Source organism: Dendropsophus ebraccatus, chromosome 3, assembly GCF_027789765.1.
Source record: "Dendropsophus ebraccatus isolate aDenEbr1 chromosome 3, aDenEbr1.pat, whole genome shotgun sequence".
Taxonomy (NCBI): domain Eukaryota; kingdom Metazoa; phylum Chordata; class Amphibia; order Anura; family Hylidae; genus Dendropsophus; species Dendropsophus ebraccatus.
The window spans coordinates 108049811-108071876 of record NC_091456.1 but is presented as its reverse complement, the minus strand read 5'-3'; the positions used below and the strand labels follow the sequence as shown (position 1 = coordinate 108071876).

At 43.3% G+C, this 22066-nt stretch overlaps 1 protein-coding gene across 1 annotated transcript in view; it reads left to right on the top strand.

The window, feature by feature from the left end:
* Positions 1–22066, top strand: part of GAK (cyclin G associated kinase) — a 69012-nt gene that overhangs the window by 35934 nt on the left and 11012 nt on the right. The window contains exons 14-24 of the mRNA XM_069962471.1: positions 1738–1860; positions 3656–3789; positions 5591–5785; positions 11598–11715; positions 12403–12482; positions 12861–13054; positions 13374–13511; positions 14936–15430; positions 16847–17008; positions 19051–19188; positions 21530–21655. Of these exons, the coding sequence (XP_069818572.1) occupies positions 1738–1860; positions 3656–3789; positions 5591–5785; positions 11598–11715; positions 12403–12482; positions 12861–13054; positions 13374–13511; positions 14936–15430; positions 16847–17008; positions 19051–19188; positions 21530–21655 (1903 nt within the window). The remainder of the gene's footprint in view (positions 1–1737; positions 1861–3655; positions 3790–5590; positions 5786–11597; positions 11716–12402; positions 12483–12860; positions 13055–13373; positions 13512–14935; positions 15431–16846; positions 17009–19050; positions 19189–21529; positions 21656–22066) is intronic.

Here is a 22066-nt window from a genome sequence, read left to right as displayed (position 1 = left end):
AGTCTTGACGTGTCACCCAAGATAAACAAACTGAAGTCTTCCTCTAAAGACAACCCCATATCATTGTTAATCCTCTGTAACACCCCTGACCAATAAGGCTTGAGTTCCGCACTCGACCATAACATGTGACCAAGGTCGTCCACTTTACTACAACATGGACATAAATCATCAGACCTTTTTTTGATTTTAAACATAAAGGCGGGGGTATAATACAATCTATGTACAATAAAGAACTGGATCAACTGATGGTTTGCTGATGGCGCGACTCTCCTGATGTTACGGTAAACAACCGCCCAATTCACCACCTCCCCCACCTCTTTTTCCCAAGCCCTCCGACTCCCAAATTCCATGTCCCGTTCTGAAAGAAAACATCTGTACAATATCGAGACACCTTTAGATCTCTTACCCAATCCTCTCAATTTATCTAGTATTAAATTAGCTTTCAATTTATACTCCACATTACTAAAATCAGTCCTCAAAGCACTAGATAAACGCAAATAATCAAACCAGCGGGAGTCACTCAGGCCATACTCATTCTGTATTTGGCTCCATGGTTTTATTTTACCCATTACCACCACATCTGATATCAGTTTTAACTCTTGGCCCAGAGTGTCATATAATGCCCCAATTTTCCCCACCTCCCCCAAAATACAATGGTGCCACAGAGGAGAAAAGCTCAAAAAACCTTTCAGATCTAAACATCTAGAGATCTCACTCCATGTTTTAACAAGGGCATCCACCATAGGCCATTCCTCTCTTGTTCTACCCCTAAGAATACCTGAATCCAGCATCTGGAAAATATCTAATTGACCGTCTATTGCTCTCTCCCCAAGCCGAGAAAAAAAAGGATTGTTCTTCCAATCCAGGAGCCAAAAGGCCTGAGAGGCCAAAAAATATGTTTCCATCGAAGGAAGACCAAGCCCCCCTTTATCTTTAGGGGCTGTCAAAAGCGCCAATTTAATGCGAACACGTTTGCGCCCCCAAATAAAAAAATTCTGTTTTATTTTTGAGATGCAATAAATACCATGAGCAGATTCTGAATGGTGAGTGCAAAAAATTTTATTTGGGATTTACGTGGGATTTTTTCCTATCTGCGTGCACCACCCTGTACGGAATGCCGAACCTAATTGTGAAATTGGACTTAATTTGATGTCACAAAGCCACTCCCTGAGATTGGCGACCCTGTAGAGTGCATCCACATTATAACTAAGGTATATCGGACAACATCTTGGTGCTGTTGGATCTCTTGACCTGTATGTTTCGGTGACATGTCAAAAGCTTTTTCTAATTACAAGCACACTTTTTTTTTTTTTTTAACTTGGCAGAAGTATGGTTGTCCCATTTCAGAACCCTAAAACATTCCTATCAAATAAATGTGCACTAATTCCATCCAGTCAGAAATCCTGCTAAATAATCAGTGTGGATTTATTCAGTATCCAGAAACAGAAAGAAGAGGGCAAAAAAGAAAACCTGGGAAAACATGATCACAGTCCCCTGACCTGTCATCTAAAACTCTGCTAAAGTTTCTATATGTAAATTATTTAATGGGAAACCACTATGTATTTGCCATATCCAGTCAGCTGTTACTGCAGCAGTGTATTGTAGCACCTAAGATTATCATGGGTCTTTTATATGACTTTTTTTTTTGTAGAAAAATTTTAAATTTTTGTGTTCTTTACAATTTAAGCCATTATTCTGAAAGTATTACAAATTCTGTTACAAATTTCTTGTATACAGGTATCTGAATGTGGTTGGCCTGGAAGACGTGCCCCAAATCTTATGAACCTGTACAGCATCTGTAAAAATATGCACCAGTGGCTAAAACAAAACCCTAAAAATGTTTGCATTGTACACTGTCTTGTAAGTAGATCTTCTTTCCTACTTTAGGCTAGGACTATACTTTTATTTTCTTGGTGCAACATGATGTTAAATCATATCAAATCAATGTAATATCAAAAGCAGCAGCACTCTTCAAGACCTGTCCAAAGAGATGCCAATGCTCATCTTGTCTGTTGGTGCTCAAACAATTGTCTTATCTGCTTTAAATACTGTATTTTGCTTACTATTGCGTGTTTTTATTTTGTGGGTTTTGTTTTTGCACTAGTAAATCGGCAACAATATGTTTTTAGGTGCAATTTACCTGTTAAGTATGTAATATAAAATGAACTCATCTTTTAAAGACGCTTATTACAAAGTTACCCTTTTTGTGGGGTTTACTTATAGTTTATAAAAATTATAAATTAGGTCTTTTGGTGCACTGCAGGTGTTTCCCGACACCTCAGTGCAGCAGACCGCCCTTCAGCTTCTTTTGTGCAGCCTACTCATGCATATAATGTAGTGACATCTTCCCCTGGCCGAAGATACCGGAATTGCACACTGATTGCATACATGGTCTTGGGCCAAGGGACTACATTATGCATAAGTAGATGGAACAGAAGAATCTGGAGGGTAGGCTGGGGCACTGAGGGCCAGAGAACACTTCGTTTACATGTTTGGAAAAAAAAAAACTTTTTATAAAATTTATAATTATATAAATGATACATTCAGTGTGTCGTATAAAAGCACACTCATTATGAGCATAATATGCAACTTAAACTTATAGTACACTAAGCACACCATAATCCAGAAGAAAATCCTCGGGGGTATAAGAGCAAAAAGAATTTCCAAAAACCAAGTAGAACTAAGGAGAGTAGTTCAAATCATTAACTCCAAACAAGAACACAAACAGTCCAGGGCATATTAATTTTTAAGTGAGAAAAAGGAATGACTTCTTACTATTTCACAGTTTACTGGCATGGAGCACCAGTGGCAGGTGCACATCAGAGAGTAACCATTTGACCCAGTTGATGGGAAATTGTTGTACCTTATTTATTTTCTGAGCCACAGCATGTTCCATAATACAATTGAGAGATACACCTGCTACTATTTCAGGGATTGAAGAAAGGTCTTTACTCTTCGATTTGGCAGCAATTTAGATTTGATAACAGTAAGAGTGTGGATAAGAATTGTGACATCAGGGGGTAGTAAGATCATCCATTCGTAGATGCAATAAAGCCACATCTGGTCCCTAAGGGGGAGGAAATGAAGTACTTTCTTCAACATTAAGAAATCAGAATGCCATAATGATTTAAGAAGGCTACAGTGCCACCATATGTGCATCAAATTACCTACATTATCACCGCATCTCCAACTTGTACTTGGGCAGATTGCATATATTTTAGACAGGCAGTAAGGTGTTAAGTACCATCTGTACAAAAGTTTACGTGATGCTTCTAGGTGGGTTGCACAATGGGATACAGTGGAAGTGAGGTGAAATGCGTGGGACCATTGCTGTGCAGTAGGGTGAATACTTAGATCCTGTTCCCATTTGGAAAGTGAGATAGGGGCTGGGTCCTTGGCTTGTGTAGCCGGATTTTTAAATTAAGTAAAAAGCGCAACAGATCAGAAAGTAAAGGATATTTTTGTAATCCGCATCAGAACTCCAAGTACATAACAGCAGAGGTTTGTATACACTAACCTGCTTGTTAGTTTCCCTTTGATTGCAGGAAAAACACATGTAAAGGTGAAGTGTTCTGTAATAATCCTTGTGTTTTGGTATGAAATACTGATACTGAATAGTCAGTGTCCACTTCTTAACTACATTTTGGTGTTTTAGGATGGAAGAGCTGCCTCAGCTGTTGTGGTATGTTCCTTCTTGTGCTTCTGCCACCTTTTCACCACTGCTGAAGCCGCTGTATATATGTTTAGCATGAAGAGATGTCCGCCTGGCATCTGGCCTTCTCATAAAAGGTATCTTTTTAGTTTATTTAAAATGAAGGCTATGCTCCAGATTGTCTGACAGTTTTTAAAAATTGTTAATCCTGTTGTTAGAAAACAAACTCTCTCCGATATGTTAGATCTTTTAGTGCTTATATATGCTATGTGAGCTGCTGTAGAGGTGCCCAGTTTTACCACATAATGGACACACAGACTAGTTTCACACTGTGTTTTTGTTTGCATTTAACGTTTATGTTAAAAAGGAATAAACACATTAATGGATGGAGAAAAATGAGTGCTGATGATTGTAATACAGCATTCACCATTACCATTTACTTAGATTAGAAAAAATAGATGGCAGTGTATGTGTTTTCTTTGCATTTACATTGTTCTGTACATCAGAGCTTAAATGGGCACTATGCTTTAAAACAACCTATTAGATTGCTTCTTTCATTTAAAAAAGGCCTCTGAAAATAAAACCTGTAATCTGATTGGTTGCTATGGGCAACTGCTTTTTTTCTGTAACATATCTTCTGTTTGTCTTGAATGTACACTCACCGGCCACTTTATTAGGTACACCTGTCCAACTGCACGTTACCACTTAATTTCTAATCAGCCAATCACATGGCGGCAACTCAGTGCATTTAGGCATGTAGACATGGTCAAGACAATCTCCTGCAGTTCAAACCGAGCATCAGTATGGGGAAGAAAGGTGATTTGAGTGCCTTTGAACGTGGCATGGTTGTTGGTGCCAGAAGGGCTGGTCTGAGTATTTCAGAAACTGCTGATCTACTGGGATTTTCACGCACAATCATCTCTAGGGTTTACAGAGAATGATCCGAAAAAAAAAAAACATCCAGTGAGCGGCAGTTCTGTGGGCGGAAATGCCTTGTTGATGCCAGAGGTCAGAGGAGAATGGGCAGACTGGTTGGAGCTGATAGAAAGGCAACAGTGACTCAAATAGCCAACTGTTACAACCAAGGTAGGCAGAAAAGCATCTCTGAATGCACAGTACGTCGAACTTTGAGGCAGATGGGCTACAGCAGCAGAAGACCACACTGGGTGCCACTCCTTTCAGCTAAGAACAGGAAACTGAGGCTACAATTTGCACAAGCTCATCGAAATTGGACAGTAGAAGATTGGAAAAACGTTGCCTGGTCTGATGAGTCTCGATTTCTGCTGCGACATTCGGATGGTAGGGTCAGAATTTGACGTCAACAACATGAAAGCATGGATCCATCCTGCCTTGTATAAGCGGTTCAGGCTGGTGGTGGTGGTGTCATAGTGTGGGGAATATTTTCTTGGCACTCTTTGGGCCCCTTGGTACCAATTGAGCATCGTTGCAACGCCACAGCCTACCTGAGTATTGTTGTTGATCATGTCCATCCCTTTATGACCACAATGTACCCAACATCTGATGGCTACTTTCAGCAGGATAATGCGCCATGTCATAAAGCTAGAATCATCTCAGACTGGTTTCTTGAACATGACAATGAGTTCACTGTACTCAAATGGCCTCCACAGTCACCAGATCTCAATCCAATAGAGCATCTTTGGGATGTGGTGGAACGGGAGATTCGCATTATGGATGTGCAGCCGACAAATCTGCGGCAACTGTGTGATGCCATCATGTCAATATGGACCAAAATCTCTGAGGAATGCTTCCAGCACCTTGTTGTATCTATGCCACGAAGAATTGAGGCAGTTCTGAAGGCAAAAGGGGGTCAAACCCGTTACTAGCATGGTGTACCTAATAAAGTGGCCGGTGAGTGTATATCAATGAACACATTTTCCCTAGTACATGAGAAACCTTTTTTTTTTTTTTTTTTTTCAGATATATAGAGTACATGTGTGATATGATGGCAGAGGAGCCAATAATTCCCCATAGTAAGCCGATTCTCATCAAGGCTATAGTTATGACTCCAGTTCCACTGTTCAGCAAACTGCGCAATGGCTGCCGGCCATTCTGTGAAGTGTATGTTGGTGATGAGAGAGTGGCAACTACTTCTCAAGAATATGATAGAATGAGGTAAGCATAACAAATGTCTGGTTTTCTGAAACAACCTGTTGCATAGGCTTTCCACTTGTTGTGAGAGTTTAACTTTAGCCAACACCACTTTTAGTGATGAAGCATCCTGCATGTAAACAACCTGGTGCATGTATCAGCAATGTATGACCTGTATAATACACTTATGCACATGTTGGGGCTATGTAACTCTCCTGGTCCTGCATACGCTGCTCAGCACCTTGGACTTGGTCCTGCCGCTCCTTTGCCACACTCCTATAGGGCCAGTGTGTCTCCACCTATTTCTGCCTCCACCAGTCCTGTTTTGCCTGAGCAAAGGTGTGTTCCAGTGTATGCTTTTCCTATGCTGTTCCATGTATCCTGGTCCGTACCTGTTCCTTGGATTAAGCTTGCCTTGCCCCTTTTCTGTAACTTTTTGTCTTTTCTGTTGCCAACTCAAATCCTGGTACTGTACTGATTCTCTCATTGACAGCCTGGCTTGCTTATTTCGCCTGTTGTTGTTGGCACCAGCCACTACCCAAACCGGGACTATGTTTGTGGAGCAACTTGGTGTCTTCTAGCTGCTGAAGTCCTGTTTCCAAATCTTGGAGCAGGATAAAGGGTGAAGACCCTGAAGGCTATTAGACTTTGCTCCCTGTTTAGTAGCACAGCGGGTCTAATATCCTTTTCATGTTTATCCACCATAATCAACCTTGTCAACCAAAGACTACTGTGCAAGAGCTGCTTTGAGAAATGAGGCGCCAGGATGTCCTGATGTATTGTGTGGGTAACATCTCCGCCCACCTCAACACCACTAGTACCCCACTTTTTGAATAACTTCAAGTCCCAGCACCTCTAGTGGTTCCAGTCTCCTTGACCATACCGAAATGCTGCAGTTGTCTAGCTACCCCTGCCTCCATCTTACGATTGGGATCCCAAGTTCTGCCAAAGCTTCTTGAACTATGCAAGGTGGCGTTCATCATCTTCCTACTGTTTAAAGAGCTCTTTGGGAGCATGACTGCCTGGACACCAGGAACCTGCAGGCCTTACTTGACACATTATGGATGGTTTCGGGGGAACCAGGCAGCATGTCTCCTGCAACATCTGCTCTGTTTATACCATAGTTCACAAACCATTGACCAATACACCATCCAGTTCTGCATTCTGGTTGCAGAACTGGGCTGGAACGACAAGGCTCAACTGGCAGTGTTCTTGGAGGCTGTGTCTGATCTGATCAAGGACAAGCTAGCAGGTTTGTGACTGGCCTTGTTGCTGTCTTAAAGGGGTAGTGCAGTGCTACACATTTATTCACTAAATAAAACACAATACAAAGTTATACAACTTTGTAATGTGTGTTATATAAGTAAATGGCCCCCTTCCCCGTGTTCCTCCCACCCCTGGAAGTGTGGTGCATTATACTCACCGACCCCGGGCTCAATCTTGGGACAATGACGTAATCTTCAGGAAGCCGACCGGACTGCTCCAGCCATCCCTCATGCCGGCCCCCCTCTGGCGCGTCATCTGCTGATTAGCTGAGCATAGTTATGCTCAGCCAATTGCAGCTAATGACGCGCTGGAGGGGGGCCAGCATGAGGGATGGCTGGAGCAGTCCGGTCGGCTTCCTGAAGATTACGTCATTGTCCCAAGATAGCGGGCCACGGACGAACGTAATTCGGTGAGTATAATGCACCACACTTTCGGGGTGGGGAGAACACGGGGAAGGGGGCCATTCACTTTAACGGGTTGTCCAGTGAAAAATCTTTTTCTTTCAAATCAACTGGTGTCAGAAAGTTACTAAAAAATCTCTAGTCTTCCCATACTTATTAGCTGCTGTATGTCATGCAGGAAATGTTGTTTTGTTTTCAGTCTGACACAGTGCTTTCTGCTGCCATATCTGGCCGAGACAGGAACATTCCAGAGCAGGAGAGATTTTCTATGGGGATTCATAGAAAACCGAAACAAGAGTTCCTGTCTTGGCCAGAGATGTCAGCAGAGAACACTGTGTCAGACTGAAAATAAAACATTTCCTGCAGGACATACAGGAGCTAATAAGTATAGGAAGACTTGAGATTTTTTAATAGAAGTAAATTACAAGGGAGCAAGGAAGAATTCTCTACTGCCTCACACACAGCGCCTGTCAGCTGGGGATAGCTGTTTGAAAAAGGCGCCGAGATTGGGTCCAGCGTCGCTGCACATGCTTACACCGGGGGTGAGTGATCTGTGTATCTGAATGATTACACAGGGGGCCAGGAGGATCGCAATGATTACTCAGGGAGGGGGGCCAGGAGGATCGCAATGATTACACAGGGGGCCAGGAGGATCGCAATGATTACACAGGGAGGGGGGCCAGGAGGATCGCAATGATTACACAGGGAGGGGGGCCAGGAGGATCGCAATGATTACTCAGGGAGGGGGGCCAGGAGGATCGCAATGATTACTCAGGGAGGGGGGCCAGGAGGATCGCAATGATAACTCAGGGAGGGGGGCCAGGAGGATCGCAATGATTACTCAGGGAGGGGGGCCAGGAGGATCGCAATGATTACTCAGGGAGGGGGGCCAGGAGGATCGCAATGATTACACAGGGAGGGGGGCCAGGGGGATCGCAATGATTACTCAGGGAGGGGGGCCAGGAGGATCGCAATGATTACACAGGGGGCCAGGAGGATCGCAATGATTACTCAGGGAGGGGGGGCCAGGAGGTCGCAATGATTACACAGGGGGCCAGGAGGATCGCAATGATTACACAGGGAGGGGGGCCAGGAGGATCGCAATGATTACACAGGGGGCCAGGAGGATCGCAATGATTACACAGGGAGGGGGGCCAGGGGGATCGCAATGATTACTCAGGGGGGATCGCAATGATTACTCAGGGGGCCAGGAGGATCGCAATGATTACTCAGGGAGGGGGGCCAGGAGGATCGCAATGATTACACAGGGGGCCAGGAGGATCGCAATGATTACACAGGGAGGGGGGCCAGGAGGATCGCAATGATTACACAGGGAGGGGGGCCAGGGGGATCGCATTGATTACTCAGGGAGGGGGGCCAGGGGGGATCGCAATGATTACTCAGGGGGCCAGGAGGATCGCAATGATTACTCAGGGAGGGGGGCCAGGAGGATCGCAATGATTACACAGGGGGCCAGGAGGATCGCAATGATTACACATGGAGGGGGACCAGGAGGATCGCAATGATTACACAGGGAGGGGGGCCAGGAGGATCGCAATGATTACACAGGGAGGGGGGCCAGGGGGATCGCAATGATTACACAGGGAGGGGGGCCAGGAGGATCGCAATGATTATACAGGGAGGGGGGCCAGGAGGATCGCAATGATTACTCAGGGAGGGGGGCCAGGAGGATCGCAATGATTACACAGGGAGGGGGGCCAGGAGGATCGCAATGATTACACAGGGAGGGGGGCCAGGAGGATCGCAATGATTACACAGGGAGGGGGGCCAGGAGGATCGCAATGATTACACAGGGAGGGGGGCCAGGAGGATCGCAATGATTACACAGGGAGGGGGGCCAGGAGGATCGCAATGATTACACAGGGGGCCAGGAGGATCGCAATGACTACACAGGGAGGGGGGCCAGGGGGATCGCAATGATTACACAGGGAGGGGGGCCAGGAGGATCGCAATGATTACTCAGGGAGGGGGGCCAGGAGGATCGCAATGATTACACAGGGGGCCAGGAGGATCGCAATGATTACACAGGGGGCCAGGAGGATCGCAATGATTACTCAGGGAGGGGGGCCAGGAGGATAGCAATGATTACTCAGGGAGGGGGGCCAGGAGGATCGCAATGATTACTCAGGGAGGGGGGCCAGGAGGATCGCAATGATTACACAGGGGGCCAGGAGCATCGCAATGATTACTCAGGGAGGGGGGCCAGGAGGTCGCAATGATTACTCAGGGAGGGGGGCCAGGAGGATCGCAATGATTACACAGGGGGCCAGGAGGATCGCAATGATTACACAGGGAGGGGGGCCAGGAGGATCGCAATGATTACACAGGGAGGGGGGCCAGGGGGATCGCAATGATTACTCAGGGAGGGGGGCCAGGGGGGATCACAATGATTACTCAGGGGGCCAGGAGGATCGCAATGATTACTCAGGGAGGGGGGCCAGGAGGATCGCAATGATTACACAGGGAGGGGGGCCAGGAGGATCGCAATGATTACACAGGGAGGGGCCAGGGGGATCGCAATGATTACACAGGGAGGGGGGCCAGGAGGATCGCAATGATTACACAGGGAGGGGGGCCAGGAGGATCGCAATGATTACTCAGGGAGGGGGGCCAGGAGGATCGCAATGATTACACAGGGGGCCAGGAGGATCGCAATGATTACTCAGGGAGGGGGGCCAGGAGGATCGCAATGATTACTCAGGGAGGGGGGCCAGGAGGATCGCAATGATTACACAGGGTGCCAGGAGGATCGCAATGATTACTCAGGGAGGGGGGCCAGGAGGATCGCAATGATTACACAGGGGGCCAGGAGGATCGCAATGATTACTCAGGGAGGGGGGCCAGGAGGATCGCAATGATTACTCAGGTAGGGGGGCCAGGAGGATCGCAATGATTACTCAGGTAGGGGGGCCGGGGGGAAGCAGCTAACTGTACAGCAGGTAACTGTGAGGGGTCCCTGCAGGGTGCTGTTGTGTGACATCCGACATCACTCTGCAGGACCTCCCCCGGGTGTCAACGATGCCGTCCGCCGTATCCCTTCCCCTCCCGGGACTCAGGTCGGCATCGCTGACACCGGGGGGGTCCTGCAGAGTGATGTCGGATGGCACCCCGCAGGGACCCCTCACAATGACGTGCTGACGCCGGCCCTGCAGATGTAACTGGTGTGTGGTGGAGACGCAGAAAACTAAACCCTGATTGGCTACACGCTACCAAGCCAGTCAGGGTTCAGTGCTCTGCCGCTAATAAGACAGAGCCACACGCCGGCCGGGTATGGTGACGTCACCGAACCGGAAGAAGAGGATCCACGAGTCGCAAGCTGGAAGATCACGTGGCAGGACCGGAGATCTCCTTGGGGGGGCAATAAAGGACAGGTAAGTATATTAGGAAAGGGTTAACCTTGGTTAACCCTTTCCATTACCAATTTATCAATTTTCCCTGGAATACCCCTTTAACATTTACAGATGAAGTCTGCAGAATATATGTGACATTGTGATAACATTCTAAGGGCCCTATTCCACCGGACGATTATCGTTCAGATTATCGTTAAATCTTTCAAATCTAAACGATAATCGTTCGGTTGAAATGCAGTTAACGATTAACGACCGAAGAGAAATCGTTAATCGCTTAATAATAAGACCTGGACCTATTTTTATCGTTGCTCGTTTGCAAAACGTTCGCAAATCATTCGCATTGAATAAGACATCGTTCGGTCGGTCGCAATAGATACGAACGCAATAGCGAATAAATAGCGAAGAAAAACTATCGCAATTACGATCATAAGTAACGATTATCGTTCCATGGAAATGAGTAAACGTTTTCAGGTCTTTCGCAATAGCGGTCGTTTGAGATAGTTAACGATTATGCAAACGATAATCGTCACGTGGAATAGGGCCCTAATGGAGCCATGTCATAGAGGGGGTGGGGGTTTCCTCCCACTGGGGGAGGTCTGGCCCACCTCCAGTGCTTCAGGCCGGGCTGGCATCCCCATGCCGGTGCCAGTCTATTCATTGTAAAAAGAGAAAAGCAATGTACCGCTGGTACATTCGCTTTAAGGTAGCTGTTTTGCCTTCCATGTCTAGTTTTCTATCCATATAATTTTTTGTGGCCGCTGAGTTATGTCTGTTTTTCTTTTGATTTGTAATGTGTAGAGACTTCAGAACTGAAGATGGCAAAGCTGAAATTCCTTTAGATGTGACTGTGCAAGGCGATGTCTTAATAGTCATATACCATGCTAGATCCACACTAGGTGGCAGATTACAAGCAAAGGTAATTACTTTTAATATTTTAAATCCATTTCTTTGCAGTAAAATAACTCTGTTTTAAATAATGTCATGGGCAATAGTCTCTGTGCAGGACAAAGTATCTAAGCTGTATTCATCATCATTTCTCAAAAGTGATTCTTTGATAAAGGTCCTAGGGATAGGCCATAAATATCTAATTAGTGGGTTTACCTAGGATTAGAAGAACATAGCTGATTTCTTAAAAAAAATTGTGCCTCACCTGGTTGTGTGTGGTATTTCAATGGATCACTATTAATTTTAGTGGAACTGAGCTGCAGTATTACACACAAACTGAGGACAAGAGTGCCGCTGTTTTTGGAAGAAAAGAGCCATGTTTTTCTCAACTAATATAGATAAATTTGTGGGGTTCTGCTCTAAAACCAGTGATAAGTAACTTGGCCAACAAGCTGTCAACAATTGGAGGACAAATCGGGCATATCAGAAGAAGAACAGTTTACCAAACATATTTAAAGATATTTAACTGTTTAAATGTTAGTTCAGATGAGAATACCCCTTTATTGACCTCAGACTTGGCTGTCGTGTAAAGCAGCTCAGCCCTCGATGGTGTATAATTTAATAATTATTCTCTAGGCTGTCTCAAATGGTAAAGGGAACTTTTGTTGTTAGTATTTTTTGCATGTACAAATATGTAAAATTATTATTTTTGTTTCAGATGACTTCAATGAAGATGTTTCAGATACAGTTTCATACTGGATTTGTACCCCGCAATGCCACAACTGTGAAGTTTGCAAAGTATGCAATTAACATGCAGCAATGTTTGAATATAGCTAGTATGAATATAGCTTTTAATGTAAGCTCTGTAACTGCATGGTCCTAGGTTACTGGAACGTTTATAAAAGTGATTTTACTGCAGAATGTTTCAGAATGTGCTGCTTAAATATTTCCTATATTAACTTGGCACATTTACTCCTGACCCTGCTCTCTGCAGACTGCCTCATTTCCTGTTTTTTTCATTCTTGTACCCAAAACACTTGTCTGCGTATGCATGTTTTGTTTTAGTGTCTTTTTTTATTTGTGCTCTTGTATTCAGCTGCAAAAGCATTGGGAGCATGCAAAAATGAGATGGAAACCAGAGGACTAAACCAAGTTTAAATCTTACAATTCTTGCAGGTATGATCTTGATGCATGTGACATACAGGAAAAATATCCTGATTTATTTCAAGTGAATTTGGAGGTGGAAGTCTCTCCTAGAGACAAGCCGGCAAACACCATTCCTCCCTGGGAAAATCTTAACACCAAGCGGTTGACTCCTAAGATTCTCTTTTCAAGCCGAGAAGAACAACAGGAAATGCTGTCTAAATTTGGTAAAGCATTTACTTGAGGTTAAGGTTGGAGCATGGGGGAGGTTCATACAGATAGCACAACCTTGAACTGTTTTAAGGTCATAGGCACAAAAGAATGTTGTGATGTGTTCCTCTTTTAGTTATTTGTTAATATGTTTTTTCCTTGTGCAGAATTGCAAAAAAGAAAATTCCAATTTTACTAATCCATACCATTTTAATCACATCAGTTTACAGTTTATCTAATTTAAAATGATTTGAGTATAAGAAAACATACATAAAGTGTGTAATATATAATACAATACAGTAAACTTCTGACTTGAGATATGTGTATGCATTACAGGAAAACCTGAATTACCCAGGCAGCCAGGGTCAACTGCACAGTATGAAGCTGAAATCTCTCCAGCAGAGCATTCTCCAGAACCACCCAGCTCCAGTGAACATATACAGAATAACTTTTTTCAAACTCTTGACTGGCAAGGTAACTATATAATGTAAAACCTTGTTGTATTAGACCACTGTTGCCGTATGATTCTATTAGTTTCACCTATGCCAACCAAAAAAAAAACCTTCAAGTAATTCCAAACACAATTGTTAGAATAAGTTCATCACATCTTTATTCAAATCCATAATTCCCAAAATATCCCATAAAATCAACATTTACACAATAGACATTTAAAAACAAGGTGGAGGGGTGTCACCATATCACGCTACTATCAATATTGGTGCATGTAACAGGCAGGAATCACTGATGTATAAATACCGTATTAAAGTGCTGTAGGGAAATACAAATACAAAGTGCAAGTGCCTATATATAAATATGTAAACCTATGCAACAATTCATCAACCTCAATAGCACAATTGTTCCCAGGCTAGATTGCCTATATCATCAACCCTAAATTGCAGCCCAAACAGCTCTCCACCACCCACCTGCCGCACACACACCCCTCCACCTCACCCTCCAACGCGTTTCGCCAAGTCTCTCACCACTCCTTGAGAAAGACTTGGTGAAACGCGTTGGAGGGTGAGGTGGAGGGGTGTGTGTGCGGCAGGTGGGCGGTGGAGAGCTGTTTGGGCTGCAATTTAGGGTTGATGATATAGGCAATCTAGCCTGGGAACAATTGTGCTATTGATGTTGATGAATTGTTGCATAGGTTTACATATTTATATATAGGCACTTGCACTTTGTATTTGTATTGCCCTACAGCACTTTAATACGGTATTTATACATCAGTGATTCCTGCCTGTTACATGCACCAATATTGATAGTAGCGTGATGTGGTGACACCCCTCCACCTTGTTTTTAAATGTCTATTGTGTAAATGTTGATTTTATGGGATATTTTGGGAATTATGGATTTGAATAAAGATGTGATGAACTTATTCTAACAATTGTGTTTGGAATTACTTGAAGGGTTTTTTTTATGGTTGGCATAGGTGTTGTTTTAACCCTTGGGGGTAACAAATTTAAATTAGGGACCTTTCTAAGTGGTTTTGTGCTTCTATTAATTTCATCCTGTTTTTTGGCATGTCAAAGTTGCAAATTGTGGTCAAAGTCACATTTGTGCAAAAATCTGTAACATTTAGTGAATCCTAGCACCCCCCATGTTGATGTCAGAGGTATTATTTATATAAATGGGTACTAAAAAGAAATTTGGAAAATTAGAATTAGAAATTACAAGTATTAGCACTCATTTGCAGTTGTAAGATTAAATACTTCTGGCACCTGTGTTGATTGGCATGCTCCAGTAGATACCTGTATTCTATTTCAGCGCTTCTGCGGGTGAACTGAGTGCACCCAGCTATGACCTGTAGTCTTCAATGTTTTTATTTTACAGTTGTTTTTTATGTTCATACAGAATGTATTTTGACATAAATGTTAATCAAAATAGTTGTTTATCTTTAGATCACATGGAAGGAGGAGAAATAAACACTGGACCACATGAATACTCATGTAGGGAAGATCACAACGAGAGCACAAGTGACAATAAAAGCGAACCTTCCGATGAGGAGTTCTATGACTTTGGTCAAGTGCATAGTGCACTAGAAAGTGAAGAACGTGGCACGAGTATCGTGTCACATGAAACAGAATCTTCAGATAATTTATTTGAGTCCGAGAATAGTGCAGACACTCCAAAACCCAAAGATGAAGAAGTGGAAGCTGATTTATTGGGACTAAATTCAACCCCTACAACTACAGACAGTACTGCTGAACCCTCCCAAATAAAGAATTCTTCCAGCAATGCAGCTATATTAGGCAATCTCTTCTCAGTCACTCCTTTCTCTAATGACTGCAAAACTGATAACCTGCTAGGATCTGGAGAAGAATTCTTCTTTAGTGGCACAGCTCAAACATCTGCAGGATCAGGCTCATCGTTTGACACCACACTTTCTGCCTCTGGTAATTTATGGTTTTGTTGCAGAGATCTGGACTTTTAAAAATGTACAGAATTAGTATTATATTGGCCTTAGCTGAAATCCATGGCATTATATAGTCTTCAGTAGAGCTGTATACAAACATGAATTTGAGCAGGATTTCAGCTTTTTTTTATCAAAAGGGTTTTCAGATCTTGATACAAAGCAGAAGGAAACTTTCTCTTACATCTTTCCTTTGTTCTTTTAGGGTCTGTCATCACTTTCGTACTCTCATACAAAAAATGCTAATTGCAAGACATATACCCAATACAGATATGAAAATCGCTAAAAGCAGCCCACTTTACTTCATTATGATTTTCATACTGCTAGTACCATGAGTCATTAGGATGGCCCCAGCGGTTTTTCCCTACCATATCAGCTTTGATTTGAGCCCCCTTGTTTAGATATAAGGAAATATCTATTTATCGGGCCACGCAGAAGCCAACAGAGAACTCCCTTATTTACCCATAGTTCAGACACCATGAATATGGTGTATGGTTACTGTTAATGATTTACACAAGAATCAGATCTTTCCAGAATGTGTTGTGAAAGGGGCCTTATGCTGTTCGATAGAGAATGAGGATTCAAATTGCTGACAGTGCTAAAGAGAGGTGGAAAGAAGCAATGTGAACTTACCCTGATAAAGATCATGCAGATTGGATTAACCAGAAACCAAGCTTTAATGCCCATGGTGAGAGTTTCACAAGTGGCCAGAAAGGTGGCCCCCTTATCTGCAGTGATTGGAACACTCTGAATGATTGCTTAACCTCCTCAATTCTCTGAATGGTGACTGTAGCATCCAGTTAGGAGATCAATGGAGCAGTAACACAAAGTTAAGGGTCTGGAAAGAATTCAGTGCAGAAAACTCTGCCACTGCACATGAGGAGACTGACTCCTGGCCACTTGCAAAAGCAGTAAAGGCATTAAAACTAGGATTTCTGTGTCATACAGTGTGTACGATGTCTATAATGTTCAACCAAGGAGGGGATGGATAAATTCTTCAGCCCTCCATTGTTTTTCTCTGACCATATTCTGGGGTAGAATGTTCAATTGGTTTGGTTTCTTATGCATAATGGCCCACCCATTTAAGCCTGCTGTGATGGACTCCATTTTTTGGATTTTTTTAAACACATTTTTTTTTGCTTGGGGTGCTGACATATATATATATATGACATATATATATTTTAAACAAGCATATTGACCTACCTTGATATGCCAATCCAACAGCTCCCAGTGCCCACTACTGACAGCTTCTGGGTTTGCATGTTTTGTCCTCAGTCAGTTCCAGCATGGACAATACATCAGTACATGACAGGAAGATGGTAGTAGGGTCTGGGAGCCATTTTAAGCACCCTAAGCTAAACCCTTTTAATAGTGGAATTTTTGACTACTTTGTCAACAGATCCATTTGACCCATTTGCAAACACTGTATCTGAAAATAAGTCAGGTGGTCAAGATCTATTTGAAGGATTGATCAGCCCGCACTCTGCATCCACTCCCAATGTATATCCTTCTACACACAGCGCTCCACCTCCTGCTTCAAGCATGGACTTCTTAAACCTAGGTAAGCAACTACCCATGAAGACTGTATATTAGTATCTTACTTTATGGAGTCTCTTTTCCTTTTACAGTGCTTTTATATGATCTTATTTTACTGTTTCTAATTAACACCCATTTGCAGGGATTTTATAATTGTATACAGTGGGGAAAATAAGTATTTGATACACTGCCCATTTAGCAAGTTTTCCCACCTACAAAGAATGGAGAGGTCTGTGATTTTTATTGTAGGTACACTTCAACTGTGTAATAATCCTGAAAATAATAATTATTTAGCATTTTATTGCATACAATAAGTATTTTATACCATAGACAAACAGAACTTAATATTTTGTACAGAAACGTGTGTTTACAATTAGAGTTTGCAGACACTGCAGCAGTGAGTTTGTTCCACTCCTCCATACAGATCTTCTCCAGATCGATGAGGTTTCTGGGATGTCGCTGGGCAACATTGAGTTTTGGCTCCCTCCAAAGATTTTCTATTGGGTTCAGGTCTAAAGACGGGCTAGGCCACTCCAGGACCTTGAAATGCTTCTTACGGAGATAGTTGCCCTTGCTGTTCAGCTCATTGTCATGCTGGAAGACCCAGCCACTACCCATCTTCAGTGCTCTTACTAGTTGAAGGAGGTTGCTGGCCAAAATCTCGCAATACATGGCCACATCCTTCCTCCCTTCAATACAATGCAGTCTTCCTTTCCCCTTTACAGAAAAGCACCCCCAATGTGTGATGTCTCCACCATCATGCTTGGGACTTTGTACTCCTCCTTCTTCCTACAAACACGGCTAGGCGAGTTATTACTAAAGAAGTTCTATTTTGGTCTCGAGACCGCATGCTCATGCCCTGCCTGGATCATCCAGATAGGCATTGGCAAACTTCAAATGGACCTGGACATGTGCTGGCATGAACAGGGGAACCTTGTTTGCCGTACAAGATTTGAATCCGTCACGGTGGGTATGTTATTAACTGTAATCTTTAAGACTGTGGCCACAGTTCTCTTTGGGTCATCGACCAGGTCCTCCCATTTAGTTCTCGGCTAATTCCTATGCTTATTCATCTTGTGTTTTTTTCAATTTTATAATTGCGCTATCAGTTGTTGTCATCTCTTCAAGTTGCTTGCCTATTGTCCTGTAGCCCATCCCAGCCTTTTGCAGTTCTACAATTGGCCAAGACCAAACTGCTGTCTTAGGACACATGGTAGAGTAGTTGGAGTGTGATTGTGTGGACAGGTTTTTTTTTTTTTGTTTTTTTTTAAATTCAGATAAGTTAAAACAGTTGCAATTAAAACAGGTGATGGGTGCAGAGTAGGAAGAGAAGAACAGGTCAGTGAGAACCAGAATTTTTGCTGGTTGGTAAGTGATGAAATATGCATTTCATGCAATTAAAATGCAAAATAATTATTTAAAAGCCATTCAATAGATTTTCTGTCACAGTTAAAGGGGTTGTCCGGCGATAAAAAATTATTCACAGAATAACACACATTACAAAGTTATACAACTTTGTAATGTATGTTATGTCTGTGAATGGCCCCCTTCCCCGTGTCCCACCCACCCCCACCCGTGTACCCGGAAGTGTGGTGCGCTATACATACCTGTCACGTGCCGACCACGGTCTCCGATCCTCAGCAGTGACGTCTTCTTCGGGCGGCCAGCGGATCTTCCCGAGTGCTTCCCGACGTCACTGCTGAGGATCGGAGACCGTGGACGACACGAGATGCGGTGAGTATAATGCACCACACTTCTGGGTCTAGCGTGGGTGGGGGGAAACACGGGGAAGGGGGCCATTCACAGACATAACATACATTACAAAGTTGTATAACTTTGTAATGTGTGTTATTCTGTGAATAATTTTTTATCGCCGGACAACCCCTTTAAAGTGTACCTATGATAAAAATTACAGACCTCCCCATTCTTTGTGGGTGGGAAAACTTATCAAATATGTATACTGTATCAAATACTTACTTTCCCCATTTTGTGTGTGTGTGTGTGTGTGTGTGTGTGTATCTATAATATATATTTTATTTAATATAAAATGTATCTATTTTTGTTAAGATAATTTACCAACAACCCATTCGAAAATAGTTTCATCTGCAAGTAATCCAGATCTTTTGGGAGGATGGAATTCATGGGATGAACCTTCTAAACCTGGCAATGTGTATCTTCCGAAACCCAGTAAATCAGCCTTTGAAGGTACAGGGTTACAACTACTACTGTTTTGTTGTTTGTGTTATTAGCTTTAGGGTAAGGCCACAGAGCGCAGATATGCTGTGGATCTTCTGCACAGAGAATCTGCAGCATTTACAGCTGCTTTAAATTTTGTGTATTTCATGAAAATATTATTGGACAGTGTGTCGATGGGATTCCTTAAAACATAGCCCTAGATGGTGAAATGCTGAAAGAGAAGTTGCAGTAGTGGAAAAGCAGCTGATTGGCTCAGAGCCAGCAGCTCTCAAGTTCCATACAGAGAAAATCCACCCATTCAGCACAGTAAAAGCCTTGTTACACTGCATAATATTGAGGGGAAGATGAGCGCCGACATGTCCGTTGAGCACCCCCTTCCACCTCGGGAGCAGCAGGGAAGGGCTGCCCAGCCGATCCTTAGATCGTTCAGGCTGCGCGTTAAAGTTTGCACTGTTAGTGAAGCTCAAGGTGTCGCTGACATGACTGTGCTGTTTCAACATGTTGAAAGACCACAATGAGCCGGCGTTGTGCAAGTCAGCTCATCGTGGCCTTTTAACATGTCCTATTACACCAAACTATTATCGGCACGAATGTCTGGTAGTCGCTTCGTGTAATAGGGCTTTTATACATCAAAAATGAACACTTGTACTAATGAAGCTGATTGGAAGCCAAAAGACAAAATCTGCAGGCTACACAAATTAATACTGGCTGGTAATAACATGTTTCCTTTTTCTAGAATAGTTTATTCTTTCACTATGCATTAAAGGGTTTTTGTTAGGATTAAAACATGGCTACTTTGTCCCAAAAACAGTGCCACACCTGCACTTGGGTTTGTGTGTGGTATTACATCTTGGCTCCATTGATATAAATGGAACCAAGCTGCAATACCAAACACGAACTGAGGACAATAGTGGCGCTGTTTCTAGAAGAAAGCTAGTGTGTTTTACTAATCCTTGACAACCCCACTTAAAATGGACAATCAGCAAAAAAACTTTTAATATTTCATGGAGACATTGGTCAGATTCTGAGTGTATTGACTGCTGCTGATCAGGAGAATAAGCTAAAAGAAGTCCACAAAGGGCGTTAACACTCATCTCTCCCTGCATCATTTTCTTCCTGCTTGTTTAGAATATCCAGACCTCAATCAAAAAAACTTTTGACATGCCCAAATGTTTTTGGGGTGAGAGGTTCCAATAATTCATATGTTGGAGTTATTCATTGGGAGTATTTCCCATTATATACCCATGCAGTGGCATACATTGAGTGTTAGCCACAATGCAAAAAAAAAGCACATATTGTATGGTCCATTGTACAGAAAAATGCTTCATGTCCAGTAAAATCATTTGCAACACTATAAAAATCACCTCCTTGCTCAGGCACTGCTTTTTTTTAAGGAGCAAACTTGCTGTATGCTCTTTTTCATTTGTACCTTTTTCATTTAAGATCAAACAGCGGCTACTCGTTTCGGTGTGTAACCCATGGCTTAATCAGGTCATCTGCTTTCCTATATGGGAACAAAAAGAAAAGATGTACCATCCTAAAATGGGTGAAATTTAAAAATGGCATGTAGCAAACCATAGCTGGACTAAAGGCCCTATTACACAGCCCAATATTAAGGAGCAAACGTGCACTGACCTGCTTTCGGATTAGCGCTCGCTTGCTCCGTGTTCCCCACTCGCTGGCGGTGCTATTACACGCAAGGGGGGGGTGTTTGCGTGGGGAGTTGCAGGAGGGTCTACTTGGCCAATAGCTATCATCGATTTAATTCAACATGCTGAAAGACTGATCATTGTCGGCTGATCATTGTCTTTCAGCACAAACTATTACACCAATGGCCGTTAATCGGCCAAGTATGGGCAATAAACGTTCGGTACAATAGGACTTTAAATCTGTGCTCTAGGGTAGCTTCACACGTACCGGATCCGCAATGTGAAATCCGGATTTCACACTGCGGATTTCACGCCGCGGCTGCATGTGAGGCTCCTGGCTCCCATCTGTCCCCATCAGCCAATTGGTGCATAGGCAGCACTGATTGGCTGATGGGGACCTACGGGAGCCAAGAGCCTTACATGCAGCCGCGGCACGGAGTAGGTAATGCATGCTCCAGGCTGCGGGCGGCAGGGGGTTAAAGGGGCTGGGTTACATACTCGCAGCGGAATGAAATTACACTGTGGATATGTAACCCCCATTGAACTTCACACTACATGGATTCGCAGCGGATTTTGCTGCAAACTCGCAGCATGAAATCCCCTGTGAATCCGATATGTGTTAAGGCACCCTTAAACATTTTTGTTTTCTTACTAGTGACTTCCTTAGTTTGAATTTCATAGTATTGTTGTTAATACCTTAGGTTCAGCCTTTACAACCTCTAGCCAGATGACTACATCCTCAAGTTCATCTTTTGTTCAAGCAAAGTCCTCCAGTTTTGACCCATTCGCTGATCTTGATAGCCTTGGTTCATCATTCCAAAACAAAGGTAACAGTGCTGTTTGTTACTGGTGCATCAATGCCCTTTAGATAACAGTTCAATAAAGCCAAGCTTTCTAAATGTATATGGCTACGGATACCTTACCAAAAGGCAGAACAGTTATGGTCACATTAAAAAGCTGGCCACCACTTTTTCAGGCTGACTTCCAGGTTGTTTAAGACCTTATTTCAAGCCATTGTCGTAGGTTGAGCCAAGTGTTAGGAGTATGCCTATGATGTTTGTCTGATGTATGCCACTTTATAGGCACGCAGGGGGAGATTTATCAAACTGGTGTAAAGTAGAATTGTCTTAGTTGCCCCTAGCAAGCATTTAGATTCCACTTTTAATTTCTCAGAGTCTTTGAAAAATGAAAGGTGGAATCTGGTTGCTAGGGGCAACTAAGACAATTCTACTTTACAC